This window comes from Kogia breviceps, chromosome 19 (genome assembly GCF_026419965.1).
Source record: "Kogia breviceps isolate mKogBre1 chromosome 19, mKogBre1 haplotype 1, whole genome shotgun sequence".
NCBI classification, from domain to species: domain Eukaryota; kingdom Metazoa; phylum Chordata; class Mammalia; order Artiodactyla; family Physeteridae; genus Kogia; species Kogia breviceps.
The window spans coordinates 50826842-50841708 of NC_081328.1; the positions used below are offsets into that span (position 1 = coordinate 50826842).

Here is a 14867-nt window from a genome sequence, read left to right on the forward strand (position 1 = left end):
ATCACCACAAAGGGAACTTGGTACTCTTTCCTAACATCCTCTTATTCTCCCATTCCCTTCAGCCCCAAGCAGCCACTAATGTACTTTCTGTCTTTATAGATTTGCCTATTCTGGACATTTCGTGTGGAGAGGATCATACAATTTGTAGTCTTTTGTGACTGGCTTCCTTCATTTACTATGTTTTCAAGGCTCATCCGTGTTGTAGCAGGTATCAGAACTTCATTCTTTTTATGGCTGAATAATATTCCCTGTATAGGCCACATTTCGTTTATTCATTTTTCCCTTTTGGATTGTTTCCACCTTTTGGCTAATGTGAATAGTGCTGCTATGAACATTAATGTACAAGTTTTTGTGTGGATATATTTTTTCTCTTGAGTGTACATTTAGGAGTGGAATTGCTGAGTCATACGATAAATCTATGGTTAACATTTTGTGGAACTGCTTAATTGTTTTACATTCCCAGCAGCAGTGTATGAGGGTTTTGATTTCACCACATCCTCACCAACACTTGCTATTTTCTGTCTTTTTTTTTTTTTAACATAAGCCATATGGATGTGATGTGAAGTACTAATGGATGTGAAGTACTATCTTATTGTGGGTTTTTTTTAAAAATTAATTTGTTTATTTTTTGGCTGTGTTGGGTCTTCATTGGCCGGCTTTCTCTAGTTGCAGCGAGAGGGGGCTATCCCTTGTTGCAGTGTGCGGGCTTATTGTGGTGGCTTCTCTTGTTGCGGAGCACAGGCTCTAGGCACACGGGCTTCAGTAGTTGTGGCACATGGGCTCAGTAGTTGTGGCGCACGGGCTTAGTTGCTCCGTGGCACGTGGGATCTTCCTGGCCCAGGGCTCGAACCTGTGTCCCCTGCATTGGCAGGTGGATTCTTAACCACTGCACCACCAGGAAGTCCCCTCATTGTGGTTTTGATTTGCATTCTCCTAATGACTAATGATGTTGAGCATCTTTTCATATCTTCTCTGGAAAAATGTTCAAATCTTTTGCCCATTTTTTCCAAGCTTTTAAACCTTTTCTTTATTGATCCCCAAGCCTTATATTTAATCTTTTTGCCCATTTTTAAATTGGCTTTTTTACCTTTGAGTTGTAAGAGCTCTTTATACATTCTTCTTTCTTTTTTAAACAATTTATTTATTTAATTAATTTATTGTTTTGGCTGCATTGGGTCTTCGTTGCTGCGCGTGGGCTTTCTCTAGTTGCGGTGAGTGGGGGCTACTCTTCGTCGTGGTGCACAGGCTTCTCATTGCAGTGGCTTCTCTTGCTGCAGAGCACAGGCTCCAGGTGCGTGGGCTTCAGTAGTTGTGGCACGTGGGCTCAGCAGTTTTGGCTCATGGGCTCTAGAGCACAGGCTCAGCAGCTGTGGTGCACGGGCTTAGTTATTCTGCAGCATGTGGGATCTTCCCAGACCAGGGCTCGAACTCGTGTCCCCCTGCATTGGCGGGCAGATTCTTAACCACTGCACCACCAAGGAAGTCCCTCTTTATACATTCTTTTTTTATTTTTTATTTTTTAATCGTTTCTGGCTGTGTTGGGTTTTTGTTGCTGCTCGTTGCTTTTCTCTAGTTGCAGCGAGCGGGGGCTACTCTTCGTTGCAGTGCCCAGGCTACTCATTGTGGTGGCTTCTCTTGTTGTGGAGCACGGGCTCTAGGCACGTGGGCTTCAGTAGTTGTGGCACATGGGCTCAGTAGTTGTGGCTCGAGGACGCTAGAGCGCAGGCTCAGTAGTTGTGGTGCACGGGCTTAGTTGCTCCACGGCACGTGGGATCTTCCCAGGCCAGGGCTCGAACCCGTGTTCCCTGCATTGGCTGGCGGATTCTTAACCACTGCGCCACCAGGGAAACCCTCTTTATACATTCTTGATACAAGTCCCTTGAATATGATTTGCAAATATTTTCTTCCATTCTGTTGGGTTGTCTTTTCACTTTCTTGATGGGGTGGTCCTTAGATGCACAAAAGTATTTTATTTTGATGAAGTACACTTTACATATATTTCTTTTGTTGCTTGTGCTTTGGTGTCATATCTAAAAAACCATTGACTAAGCCAAGGTCCCAAAGGTTTAACCTTATGTTTACTTCTAGGAGTTTTCAGATCTGACTTTTGAATGTTCTTGGGGCAACCCCCTGAGCAGACCCCAAGCTACCCTGGCTGCAACCCTCCACAAAACCCCCACTCTAATCCCGAAGAGTCTGCTTACATTTCAGCCTTTCCCCTCCAAGGGTTCACATGGGGTGGCCAACTGTGGACAGGCATCCAGTCAGGAGCTGGGGACAGCTTGAAGGTTTAGGATGCAGGCTGGTGAGAGAGGAGGTGGCTAGTGTCAGACTCTGGGCACCAGGCCCTGGGACCAAGGTTCCAAGTTGAGAAAGCACCTGCTGGGGCCAAAAGCCCAACCTACCTTGGCAGCTGGGTGGGTCCTTCCAGGAGGGGCTGGGCCCACTTCTGTCCATCTCCACCTTCCCTACTCCTCCATTGCTAGGAGCTGGGACAGCAGGTCCACTCTAGGAAAGAAGCCTGTCGAAAGTGATCCACCAAACTTGTCTTTCCTTATTTCTATTTACACTGATTGTCTGGCTGCCCTCTTACAGATTTATGATCAGAGGCTGGTGACCTCTCACAGCTGCAGGACTTTAGGACCTAGGAGATCCTTTTGGGAAACCCAGGTGTTGGAGGCCAGCTCTACTGCTCCGGCTGGGGTAGATGACTGGGTGGATGGGTGTGGACACAGAGAGGGGCACCAGGGCCAGGAAAGAGCAGCTCAGATCTCCCGGGCCGGCCAATACCTGCCCCGCTGGGCGCCCAGCACTCCTTTGGAAAGCCCGCTGCCTGCTCGCCCCGCGCGCCAATCTGGTGGATTGGGCCGGAACCGCGGGCGGGGCGGGGCCAGCGCGGCCCGCTTTGGGGCGGTGCGTGCAGCTGTGCGAGCCGACGCCGCGCGGCTCCGCCCCGAGCATCCAGAGCCGACCCGACTGCGCCCGGCAGAGCCGTAGGGTGAGTGTCATGGCCGCTTCCGAACAGCGCCAGCCCGGGGAGCTGCTGGCCAAGGCCCGGAGAGCCTTCCTGGAGGAGTTCGGGGCCGAGCCCGAGCTGGCCGTGTCGGCCCCGGGCCGCGTCAACCTCATCGGGGAGCACACGGACTACAACCAGGGCCTGGTGCTGCCCATGGTGAGGGGCTGCGCGGGAGGCGCCATCTCCCTGCGTGCACTGTGGGGCGGGCCGCTCCTAACTTTTACTCCAGCCGAGTGTGGGGGACGAGCAAGTGGGAGAGACCCTAGGACGGGGCATTTCACACGTTGGAAGGGAGGAAACGGGGAATCCGCGAGGAAGTAGGCTGTGGACCGCTGATCCTCGCCATCTCCTTGGGAGCCACCTCAGATTGTGGGGGAATGCGGAAGGGGGCCCAACTGTAAACCGAGGCGAAGTAGCCTTAAGCCTCCTGGTCCAGCCCGTTCAGTTCGCAGAGGAGGGAATGGAGGCACAGAGAGGGCTAGTAATCTGCTCAAGGTCACACAGCTGAGGTGGAGCTGCCTTAGCCTGGGGCTATGTCCATCCCTGTGCATCTTCCAAAATGGGAAGGCGTCAGAAAGAGCTCGTCTGATTCTGTTTTCCTATTGACCGACAGCCAGGAGCCCACGCTTAGGGCAGAGTGCAGATCTGCACTCCCACTGCACTGGCCCTGCCCCCGAAGACCTATGGGGTGGGACCCAAGCCCCCCAAGGCCAGATGAACATGCAGGCTCTTCCCTGAGATACTCCCCATTCCCTTCATGTTGAGCCTGGAGATCACCTCCTCGTCTGTCCCTGGCCCCGTGGTATTGGAAGTTTTGCATACTATTTGTTTCTTCCACCAGGCGCTGGAGCTTGAGACTGTGCTGGTGGGCAGCCCCCGGGCAGATGGGCTTATCTCCCTCCTTACCACCTCTGAGGATGCAGACGAGCCCCGGCGGCTGCAGTTTCCCCTACCCACAACCCAGCGGCCACTGGAGCCTGGGGCCCCCCGCTGGGCCAACTACATCAAGGGAGTGATTCAGCACTACCCAGGTATGGGGCCCAGGCCTGGGTCAAATTCCTATCTTTCAGCCACAAAGCTCATTAGCTCATCGAATCCACTGTGGGGTAGGCATGCAGGGTGGAGCATCCCCATTGTACAGGTGAGGAGACTGATGCCCCGAGAGGTTCTAGAACTTGCCCTGGGTTGCCCATGACATGATTGGAGGAGCCAGGGTTCAAACCCCAGCCCGTTGGTCTCCAGAGCCCTAAACCAGGAGAACTAGGAGGCTGTGTCCCAGGAGCCTCAGGGTAGGAGGATGGAGGGCGGCGGAGCCCTTGCCCAACGGGTTGGTGGCCTCTGACAATTGAGACACATTTCCCCGGAAGCAGCTGCCAGGCAGTTGCCTCCTTTGTACCAGAATACGTGCCCTTCTTGTGCTTATCCTCCCGGATGGCCCGTCTTACCATCATCCATTCTTTCTCCTGCAGCTGCCCCCCTCCCTGGCTTCAGTGCAGTGGTGGTCAGCTCAGTGCCCCTGGGGGGTGGGCTGTCCAGCTCGGCATCCCTGGAAGTGGCCACGTATACCTTCCTGCAGCAGCTCTGCCCAGGTACCTCCTAGACCCCAGCTCCCAACCCAGCCCTCCTTCCCTGAGGTCCTGTGACCAGAGCTTCCTACCCCAATTGTGGCCTCGGGGGAGTGGGTGGGGAATCTGCCTGGAGTATCATTGGACACACTGGGGGCTGCTCCCACCCTCCCACCCCTAGTGCCCCCTCCTGGGCCCCAGCCTTCCCACCTTGCCCTGTGCTGCAGACTCGGGGACAATAGCCGCCCGGGCCCAGGTGTGTCAGCGGGCTGAGCACAGCTTCGCAGGGGTGCCCTGTGGCATCATGGACCAGCTCATCGCACTGCTGGGGCAGAAAGGCCACGCCCTGCTCATTGACTGCAGGTCAGGGGCTCCCCTTGTCCCCTCCCACCTCGTAGGAGCTCCTGGATGAAACATGCGCGGCAAACAGACGCTTGGCCTTGTCATCTTCCTGGCTCCATCTCCATCCCAGGTCCCTGGAGACAAGCCTGGTGCCGTTGTTGGATCCCCAGCTGGCTGTGCTCATCACCAACTCCAACGTCCGCCACTCACTGGGCTCCAGCGAGTATCCCCTGCGGCGGCGCCAGTGTGAAGAAGTGGCCCGGGCGCTGGGCAAGGAGAGCCTTCGTGAGGTGCAGCTGGAGGAGCTGGAGGGTAAGAGCTGGCTGGGTGTACCGTGTCCTGGAGATGGCTGGGCACCCTGGGGTGAGGGGGGCTGCCGGGGTCTCGCTGTGGCTTTGACCCGGATGTACATCCCCTCACCTCCGGGGACCTCTGCCACGCTCTACCCACTCCCCCAACACTGCTGACTTAGGACTGCTTGAAATCTCCATATTGTTTTTTCTAATGTGAGGATTAAGTATCCACCGTGGAAAATACAGAAAAGTACAAAGAGGACTTCCCTGGTGGCTCAGTGGTTAAGAATCCACCTGCCAATGCAGGGGACACGGGTTCGAGCCCTGGTCTGGGAAGATCCCACATGCCGCAGAGCAACTAAGCCCATGTGCCACAACTACTGAGCCTGCGCTCTAGAGCCCGCGAGCCACAACTCCTGAAGCAGAGTGCCCAGAGCCCGTGCTCCGCAACAAGAGGAGCCACCATGCAGCCCCCCTGCAAAAAAAAAAGTACAGAGAAGAAAATAACAAGCTATGAGATCACTACCCAGAGATAGCCACTATCAGCATTTTAGTATATTTCCTTCCAGTGTTTTTCTACATCTGTATTTTCTTTTTTTAATTAATTAATTTAAAAATATTTTTTTTTCGTTTTGGCTACGTTGGGTCTTCGTTGCTGTGCATGGGCTTCAGGAGTTGTGGCGAGCGGGAGCTACTCTTCATTGTGGTGCATGTACTTCTCATTGCGGTGGCTTATCTTGTTGCGGAGCATGGGCTCTAGGTGCGCAGGCTTCAGTAGTTGTGGCGGGTGGACTTCAGTAGTTGTGGCTCGCAGGCTCTAGAGCGCAGGCTTAGTAGTTGTGGCGCACGGACTTAGTTGCTCCACGGCCTGTGGGATCTTCCCGGACCAGGGCTCGAACCCGTGTCCCTTGCATTGGCAGGCGGATTCTTAACCACTGTACCACCAGGGAAGTCGCAATTTTAAAATTTTTAATTGAAATATCCTTCACTTACAATGTTATGTTAGTTTCAACATCTGTATTTTCAAGGTTGCGTATACGCAGTGTTGCCACCTGCCCTTTTTTTTTTACTTAACATTATCTCAGCCCTTCTCTATGTCATGAAAGGCCTGTCATCAACATGGCTTTTTAAAGCTACATAGCATTTCATTATCTAAGTGCACTGTAATTTACTTAACCATTTTCTGATAATCATACCTAACACTGTGATGGATTTTTTAAAATATAAATTTATTTATTTTTGGTTGCGTTGGGTCTTCATTGCTGCACACAGGCTTTCTCTAGTTGTGGCGAGCCGGGGCTACTCTTTGTTGCGGTGTGCGTACTTCTCGTTGCGGTGGCTTCTCTTGTTGTGGAGCACAGGCTCTAGGTGCGTGGGCTTCTGTAGTTGTGGCGCACAGGCTCAGTAGTTGTGGCTCGCGGGCTCTAGAGCACAGGCTCAGTAGTTGTGGTGCAGGGGCGTAGTTGCTCCATGGCATGTGGGATCTTCTCGGAACAGGGCTCAAACCCTTGTCCCCTGCATTGGCAGGTGGATTCTTAACCACTGCGCCACCAGGGGAGTCCCTGTGATGGGTTGTTTTTGTTTGTTTGTTTGTTTGTTTGTTTTTGGCTGCATTGGGTCTTCGTTGCTGCACGCAGGCTTTCTCTAGTTGCGGCGAGCGGGGGCTACTCTTTGTTGTGGTGCTTGGGCTTCTCATTGCGGTGGCTTCTCTTGTTGTGGAGCACGGGCTCTAGGTGTGCGGGCTTCAATAGTTGTGGCTCATGGGCTCTAGAGCGCAGGCTCAGTAGTTGTGGCACATGGGCTTAGTTGCTCTGTGGCATGTGAGGTCTTCCCTGACCAGGGCTTGAACCTGTGTCCCCCGCATTGACAGGCAGATTCTTATCCACTGTGCCACCAAGGAAGCCCCCTTGATGGGTTTTTTTTTGGATGGGTATTTTTATACATAATTCTTTCTCTGCATTTTCTTCCTATTTTCTTAGGATTAGATTATTAGGAGTAGGATCACAAAGTCAAAACATAACTCCTTTTTTTGGCCATGCTGCATGGCTTGTGGGATCTTTTTTTAAAATTCAATTTAATTTAATTTAATTTATTTTGGGCTGCATTAGGTCTTCGTTGCTGTGCGCGGGGATCCTCTAGTTGTGGCGAGTGGGGGCTACTCTTCGTGGCCGTGCGCTGGCCTCTCATTGCGGTGGCTTCTCTTGTTGCGGAGCACGGGCTCTAGGAGTGCCTCAGTAGTTGTGGCTCACAAGCTCTAGAGCGCAGGCTCAGTAGTCGTGGCGCATGGGCTTAGTTGCTCCACGGCGTGTGGGATCTTCCAGGACCAGGGCTCGAACCTGTGTCCCCTGCATTGGCAGGTGGATTCTTAACCACTGTGCCACCAGGGAAGCCAGGCCTGTGGGATCCTAGTTTCCCAACCAGGGATTGAACCTGGGCCTTCGGCTGTGTAAGCGTGGGGTCCTAACCACTGGACCGCCGGGGAATTCCCATAACGTGTATTTTTAGGTTTCCTGATGCACATGGCCAGGAAGGTCTATTGAACGGTTTAAAGGTCATATAAACATTAACTCTCTCACGACATTAATTCTCTTACAGCTCTGTAGAGCCGATATTGTTATTATTCTCTCTCTCTCTTTTTTTGTTTTGATTGGGGAACGTACAGTAAGTGGCGGTGCTGAGACTTGAACCCAGGCTCATCAGCTCCATCCTCCTGACTGAGGGGCCCGGCTGCTGGCCTTGGCCTTGGCCTTGGCAGCTGTGCCTTCCCTGTCAGTGTCGGGGTGCCCATCTCAGAGACCATCTCGTCCTTGGTGAACTGTCACCCTCAGACCTGCCCCGCCTGCTCTCTGCAGGTGACCGTGGCCGAGCTTTTCACACTTGAGCACTTTTGCCATTTCTTCCCCCAACCTCAGCCCTTCCATCCGCTGCCTCCCCCGGGGGTCTCCCTCTACCTCAGGAACAGTGCTCCCCTCTGCCTGCCTTTCTGCCCTCTGCCCGGCTCCTCCCCTTCTGCTTTGAAACATGCCCAGTTTTCTAACCTCCTAAAATGGAGTCTCCTTCCCATGCCGGTCCTCTGGGAGGAGTATCCATTGCTCACGGCCCCCGTTTTCTCATCTCATCTCTCCTCATTTCCAAATCCTCTGAGTATGCCCGGCCATCTCCCAAGCCACCCGCCATGACAGCCCTCCCAGGGGCTCCCCACAGAAACCTGGGGCTTGCCCTCCCTGCCCTCTCATTGCCAGATCTGCCTGGTCACAGTCCCGTTTCTCTGTCCAGGCTTTGTCCCCAGCACGGAGCGCCAGCCACTGCTGCGCCACTGAGCGCTCAGATGGGAGCCCGCAGCCCCCCATTGGGGTCCTGCAGCCTTCACCTGGCCCTGACAGAACTCCTCCTTCCTCTGGACGCCTCTCCTTTTCTGTTATTTCCTCCCCCTTGTCGCTGCTGTCTGAAACTTCAGGACTCTTGAGTCCTCCCTGCCCTCCTTTCCTTCCCCCCGCAGCTGGCCTCTCTTGGTCTCGGACTGTTTTAACAGCTGCCATCTCCCGGCCCCGGCTCCTCCCAGCAGGGCCCCCTGCACAAGGCAGTCACTGTCGTCAGCTAGAGCTCAGCTGCATCCCTCCCCTGCTCCAAAAACCTCTCTGGCACCCAGAATTAAGTTGTAAAGTCCTAAGTGCTCAGGGCTGCCATCAGCAACTCAGCTTGCTCTGCCCGCTTCCGCGTTAGCCAGTGGGACAGCTTGCTGGTTCCCTGGGGTGCCCCAGGCAGACCTACCTGGTCTGAACCCCAACCCTGGAGCCCTGGCCCTCGGAGGCTTCGCTGTGAACTCTCTAGGAAAAAACACCAGCAGGACTTTTCCTTCCTGTTCTGTCTTGCCCTCTTGAAGGCAGCATTGTGTCCCACTCACTATGGAAGCACCGAGAGTCTGGGGCTCAAACTGCTGTTTATCGAGCACCCACTGCGTGCCAGGCACCCTGCTGGGAGCACTCCACGTGTCTGCTCACGCGGTCTTCCCTGCGCGCCAGATGAGGCGGGCGTCCCCTTTTATAGTCGAGGGAGGGAGGGAGGCTCTGAAACCTTGGTCGCCAGCCCGAGGTTCCACCCACAGCTTGGTCAGAGCCAGGTCTCAGACTGGAGATGCCCCCACCCCCACCCCTAGCGCCCTGGAGCCATCGTGCCCCTCCCCCACGTCCACAGGGGCCCAGAGGCGGTGGATGGTGGGTCTGCTGACTCCTTTTCCGCCCCAGCTGGCAGGGAGCTGATGAGCGGGGAGGCCTTCCGGCGGGCGCGGCACGTGGTGGGCGAGATCCGGCGCACAGCCCAGGCAGCGGCCGCCCTGAGCCGCGGCGACTACAGAGCCTTCGGCCGCCTCATGGTGGAGAGTCACCACTCGCTCAGGTGAGATCCCCGGGTGCCCAGCGCCTGCTGGTCACAGGCTGTCCCCTGTGCCGGATGGGGCCGGTTCAAGGCCTCCCGCCTCCCCCCGTGTCCTCCCTGCAGGGATGATTACGAGGTGAGCTGCCCCGAGCTGGATCAGCTGGTGGAGGCTGCGCTCTCTGCGCCCGGGGTTTATGGCAGCCGCATGACAGGCGGCGGCTTTGGTGGCTGCACGGTGACCCTGCTGGAGGCCTCTGCTGCTTCCCTAGTGATGCAGCACATCCAGGTGGGCAGGTGCCAGAGACTGGGGGGGGCAGGAGAGATGGGTTCCCAGGGCCGTGCTGTGCTCAGACCCCACCCCACCCGTCCCTCCTACAGGGGCAGTACAGCGGGACCGCCACCTTCTACCTTTCCCAGGCGGCCGACGGCGCCCAGGTGCTGTGCTTGTGAGGCCCTCCCAGGCCGGCCCACGGCAGGCCTGCCCTCCAACCTGGGTGCTCAGTAAACTTGTATTACCTCTGGCTCTGATACCTCCCTGTCTCCAGAGGTGGATGTGTGCTCGGGCATCGGAGAAAGGTGGGTATAAGAGCTGCTCCCCTGCTCTGGGCAGGCCCCAGAAACATGGACAGGGCAGAGCCAAGCGGTAGCAAAACCTTTTATTAAGTGCAGAACAAAGCTGGGGCCTTGTCATGCTGGTCCTAGCTCTTTGGTTACAAATGGGCTTGGGCCCAGGGTAGGAGGGCAGCCGAAGGGCCTTCCGGGACCGCTTCATGCCCCCCAGAGGACGCCTACCCCCTGCTCTGTGGCCAGAGGCACCAGCCCTGCGATCAGCATGCCGGTGGGCTGGCCGCCAGGGGTCCAAGGATGGAGTAGCTGAGGCAGTGCCAGGGAGAGGAGGTGTGGGGGTCGGGGGCTCAGGTCTGAAAGAACTGTTGGTCCACGTGGGTGCTGAGGGTTCCACTGGTGGTCAGTGTCCGGCTCACAAACTCCTGTGTCACGTGCCGGGTGAGGGAGCCATGGGCTTCCAAGTGTTGGGACCCCAGGGTCAATCCGTCTGCAGGGGAAGAGGTGTTGAAGAGTCCACCTGGGTCCCCCACCCCCTTTCCTCTGTTAGCGCTGTGCTCCCCCGGGAGAGCCAGGAGCCCCCACCGGGCAACTCACCCAGTAGAACGGGCTCAGTGGTGCTGGAGTGGGTGGTGGTGATGCTGTACTCTCCTGGCATTGGGTGCTGGAAGAGCCCCGAGTGGCTGCCCAGCTGTGGGAAGGGGCCTAGAGTGGGCAGAGGGGCCAGTCAGAGGGTGGTGCCAGGAGAAGGCGTGGCCAGAGAAGGGGTGCGGGTGAAGAAGGGGTGAAGCAGCGTACCTCCATCCTGGGACTCGATGGTGATGATACCCTCACGCTCCGGCCCGAAACCCTGGGTGGTCTTGGCCTGCACCTTGAACTTGTAGGGCACGTTCTCGCTGAGGCCTGGCACGGTCAGCCGGCTCTCGGGGCTGTCGCCGTCCACCAGGAACGTGGTGGCTGGCCCTGGGCAGGGAAGATGCCTTTAGCCTCGGTGGCTCCCTCCTCCACCCTTCCCCTGGTCCCCCTGACCCTGGGGCGGGCAGCACCTCCTCCGTGGGCCATCTCACAAGTCACCAGGTAGCCGAGGATGTCGCCATCAGGCCTGCGCGGCCGCTCCCAGCTCAACTGCAGAGAGTCTGGGCTCAGAGCGGTGAACACCAGTGGGCCCGGGGCACTGGGCGTGCTCAAAGTGAAGGCGGAGCCTAGGGACAGCACAGGAAGGGTGTCGGTGGGTGGGTGGGTGGGTGGGTGGGTTTGTGGGTACAAGATGGCGGGGCAACTGTCGGGGGGGGGCAACTCACCTGGTAGAGGGCAGAGTGGGCTCTGTGGGTGCACCTGTGACTCAATGGTGATGACACCCTCGCGCTCTGGGCCCCAGCCTTCCTGGCTCTGGGCCCGCACGCGGAACACGTAGGAGTGGTTGGGCAGGAGGTCTTCCAGCACCACCGAAGTCTGGCTGGGGTTGGGGATGTTAAGCTGATGCAGCTCACCTGGGTAGGGACGGCGGCGGGTAGCAGAGCAGCATTATTCCTTATTCCTATCCCCGGCCTGACCCCACCCCTTCCCTAGGCTACTGTCCAGACCTGGCCGCCACCCACCCAGCATTAGCTGCGGCTTGGGTACAGGTGGGGTCAGCCTCGTATAGTATGGTTGGTCGTTCAGGTTGTACGCTATACAAGGGATGAGTGGAACCTGAAATCCCATCTGTGTGTGTTGGCTGTTTATGGGCCCAGGACATGCTGCTGCGAGTGCGAGTGTGTCTGCCCACGGAAGTGCCACTTCCCGACTCCTGAAAAGACATCTCATAGGCCAGCAGAGGTCCTGGGTCCCTAGGCCAGTGAGGCCTTGCTAGGTAAAACCTAGCCGTGGGAATGATCTGGAGAGAAGCCTAGGGAGACAGATGAGGACTCTCATCAGAGGAGGCGGTGAAAGGCGGTGTGGGAGTCTTAGAAGAGAGAGACTCTCTCAGAAAGGTGGCGTGGTGGGGGGAGCAATCGTGTTCAGGGGACTTGGGTGGATTCCCGACAGTCGGGTGTCCCCGTGTGTCGGCTGCCCTCACCGCCGTTCAGCAGCTGGTACTCGACGCTGTAGCCCTGCAGCGCCCGCTCGCACTGCGGCTCCTGCCAGCTTACTTTCAGAGACGTGGGTCCCAGGGCTGAGAACACCAGGCGGGTGGGTGTGTTGGGCACACCTGCAGCCAAGCGGGAGCCTGGAGACAGGAGGCCACAGTCAGCCGGCGTCGGGGGTGTCTGGGCAGGAGTCCTAGTTCTAACCCTGACCGCCCTCGGCGGTGGCGCCTGCACCGACCGCCGGCCGGGTGGCCCACTCACCCTGCAACGCCCTGTCCAGGCCACCCAGCACCTCCTGAACGTCCTCAGTGCGGGTGCGGGCCCTGCCTGTGCCGAGAGGGGGTGGGCCCGTGAGGCCGCTGGCCCCCACCCTCCTCAGCTGGCCAGGCCCCTCTCCTGCCCCAGCCCAGCACCCCCAGAGGACAGAAGCTGCGTTAGGCACCAGCGCTGATGTGGATGGAATGGAGGGTGAGGTGGCACGGGCAGCGGCGGTGGTGGGTGGATGGGTGACAGATGGAGCAGGACAGCTGTGGAGGCACAGGATGGCCACCCCTGTACTACCTGGGCCCCAAGAGGGTGCTGCTGGCTGCGCAGCCAGGATTATAGAGTCTCTTGAGTCCCCGAAGTGGGGGACCCCCTTCATCTGAGCCCGACTCCAGGACCCCAGGGCCCAGGACAGCGGAAGCCTGCTCCTCCCGTGTTCCCAGATGGGAGGGAGGCCTAGGGCAGGACAAAACAAGAGTGAGAGGGCAGGAAGCGTGCATGTCAGAGGATGGGCAGGAGGGAGAGGGCGGGACGGCAGCCCGAGCCTCCAGGAGCTGGAAGAGAGGAAGGATGGGGGCGGGGGGTAGCAGGGGAGGTTGGCGGGCACTCACTCTGGGAGGAGAGGGAGGTGAGGGTCGAGTAGTCCCTGGGCATCGTGCCCGAGCGCGAGGGTTCCGTGCGGGTCAGCGAGTGGTAGTCTCGCGAGAGGGTGGAGGACGTGCTCAGCACGCGGTGGGGCAGGTGGGGGCTCCGGTGTGGGCTCCGGTGGGCGCCGTAGGCAGCGTTGCTCACAGTCGTCCTGTGCAGGGAGTTGGTGCTGCCCAGGAAGGCAAAGTCCATCCTCCCGTTCACCAGGTGCTCTGTGGGGGTAGAGCAGGGTCACCGGACGGGCCCGCACCAGACCTGGAGCCCCTCGGGGCAGGCTGCGGCCCTGGGAATTCCCTGGATTACCTACCCTCTGGGGGCCCTTGGCATAGAAACAACCTGCTTCCCTTGGCCCGCCAGGGACAGAGGTCCCTGGAGGAGTCCAAGGGCCCCCTAGGCGTCTGCAGCTCAGGTCCTGTGGGCTGGCAGGACGCCCCTATGGACGGCCGCTGACCTCAGCCAGGGACTCACTGCCCCTGCATTTGGCCCTGCCCTGGGGAGAGCCCAAACGCCTGCCCCTGGGTCCCCTGAGGCCTCTGAGGGGTCTCCTTGGGCACCAGGGCGTGCCCTGGACACAACAGACTGGGAAGTTTGGGGGCAGTCCAGCTTTGGGGAGAGCCCCAGCGCCTGCCCTGAGGTCCCTCGGCTCCGGGGTGGCAGCCGGGCAGCCTGGCCGCGGTGGGCTCTGGCTGGAGCCCAGAGGCAGCAAACCAGCGAGCCTAGGTGGGTGCGGGTCAGCGCAGGCTGGTCACCTCCCTCCCCGCCGGTGCCCCGCGCGGCCCTGTTGGCGGCGCCGTCGTCCAGGGGCCCGCGGGGCGGCTCGGCGGAGTCGGAGGAGCGCCGGCTGCTGGCCGACGGGCGCGGGATGAGCTCCGGGGGCAGCCGCCATGTGACGCGCCGCAGGTCCAGCTCCTCCCCCAGCAGGGGCTCGAACTTCCAGCCGCTGCCGCCTTGGGAACAACGAAGGGCCGCATTGGCACCGCCGGGGGGCGCGGGCGGCTGCGCAGAGGGGCTGGGGGAGGAGGCGGGCGGCGCCGTGACGTGAGCTCGTCCTCTGGCGCTCTGGGATCCGGGTGTGTGCCGGGGAGCCCGGCGGCCGGCGAGGCCCTCTCCCGAGAGGTGGAAGAGGGCGGCCCGGGCTGCAGCTGGCGAGGGGAGACCCCGGACCAGAGCCTGGGCTCTGTCGCCAGCTGTGACGGCACCCTGCTCTGAGCCTCAGTTTCCCATCTGGATAACGGAGGGAGTGAGCTCTCCCCTGCCGGCCTCCCAGGGGCCGTTCCAGCAGCCAGAGTGCGTTAGTGCAGCTGGGCTGGGGCGCCTGATTTGTACCAGCTGCTCTTTACTTCAGACCCTCAAAACTCTCGAGACCCTTGGGCTTGGGTTACTTCAACCCAAGCTTGACACCATGGAGGCCCGGGGTCGGCAAGGATGGAAGAAAATCCAAATCCTGGAGGATTTTCACTAATGGTAGGGTGTGATCGGCATCCCATTTCACAGATCAGAAGACAGGCACGGAGAGGGTGATTCATCTGAATTCCTGCCGTGGAACCAGAGCTATAACTGAGTCCCCAAGAGTCCCAGTCGAGGGCTCTTTGCATCACACTGTACAGGGATCAAGGAAGGAGGAGGAACAGGGCCAGTGTGGGGGGACACCTGCCTCCTCCCACATAGCCCTGTCCCTGGGAGGTGGCCTGATTCCAAGGCATTGCTGGCGAGCCTCCCAGTCTCAAAACTG

The 14867-nt window shown here is 58.3% G+C and overlaps 2 protein-coding genes across 12 annotated transcripts in view; one reads left to right on the forward strand and one right to left on the reverse strand.

The window, feature by feature from the left end:
• The first annotated feature begins 2691 nt into the window (after positions 1-2691).
• Positions 2692-10120, forward strand: GALK1 (galactokinase 1). Of its 3 annotated transcripts, none has more exons than XR_010838038.1 (8): positions 2692-2998; positions 3858-4047; positions 4486-4605; positions 4809-4944; positions 5054-5235; positions 9411-9611; positions 9714-9876; positions 9969-10120. XR_010838038.1 is itself a non-coding variant. In XM_059048094.2 (8 exons), the coding sequence occupies exons 1-8, from the start codon at positions 2708-2710 to the stop codon at positions 10038-10040; spliced, it is 1305 nt and encodes a 434-aa protein (XP_058904077.1). In that variant the 5' UTR covers positions 2692-2707; the 3' UTR covers positions 10041-10120. The 3 variants fall into 3 exon arrangements, 2 of the variants coding, with proteins under 2 accessions (XP_058904077.1, XP_058904076.2); XM_059048094.2 differs by having other exon boundaries at positions 9461-9611; XM_059048093.2 differs by having other exon boundaries at positions 2950-3172; positions 9461-9611.
• A 109-nt stretch (positions 10121-10229) lies between these two features.
• Positions 10230-14867, reverse strand: part of ITGB4 (integrin subunit beta 4) — a 31282-nt gene continuing 26644 nt past the window's right edge. For 3 of the 9 annotated variants that reach the window (XM_067020567.1, XM_067020568.1, XM_067020566.1), the window contains 9 exons: positions 13885-14082; positions 13099-13347; positions 12785-12943; positions 12214-12363; positions 11456-11644; positions 11201-11356; positions 10953-11117; positions 10752-10859; positions 10230-10644 (listed from right to left, as the gene is read on the reverse strand). In XM_067020567.1, the coding sequence (XP_066876668.1) occupies positions 10505-10644; positions 10752-10859; positions 10953-11117; positions 11201-11356; positions 11456-11644; positions 12214-12363; positions 12785-12943; positions 13099-13347; positions 13885-14082 (1514 nt within the window). In that variant the 3' untranslated portion in view covers positions 10230-10504. The remainder of the gene's footprint in view (positions 10645-10751; positions 10860-10952; positions 11118-11200; positions 11357-11455; positions 11645-12213; positions 12364-12784; positions 12944-13098; positions 13348-13884; positions 14083-14867) is intronic. The other 6 variants (XM_067020571.1, XM_067020572.1, XM_067020570.1 and 3 more) reach the window with 3 other exon arrangements.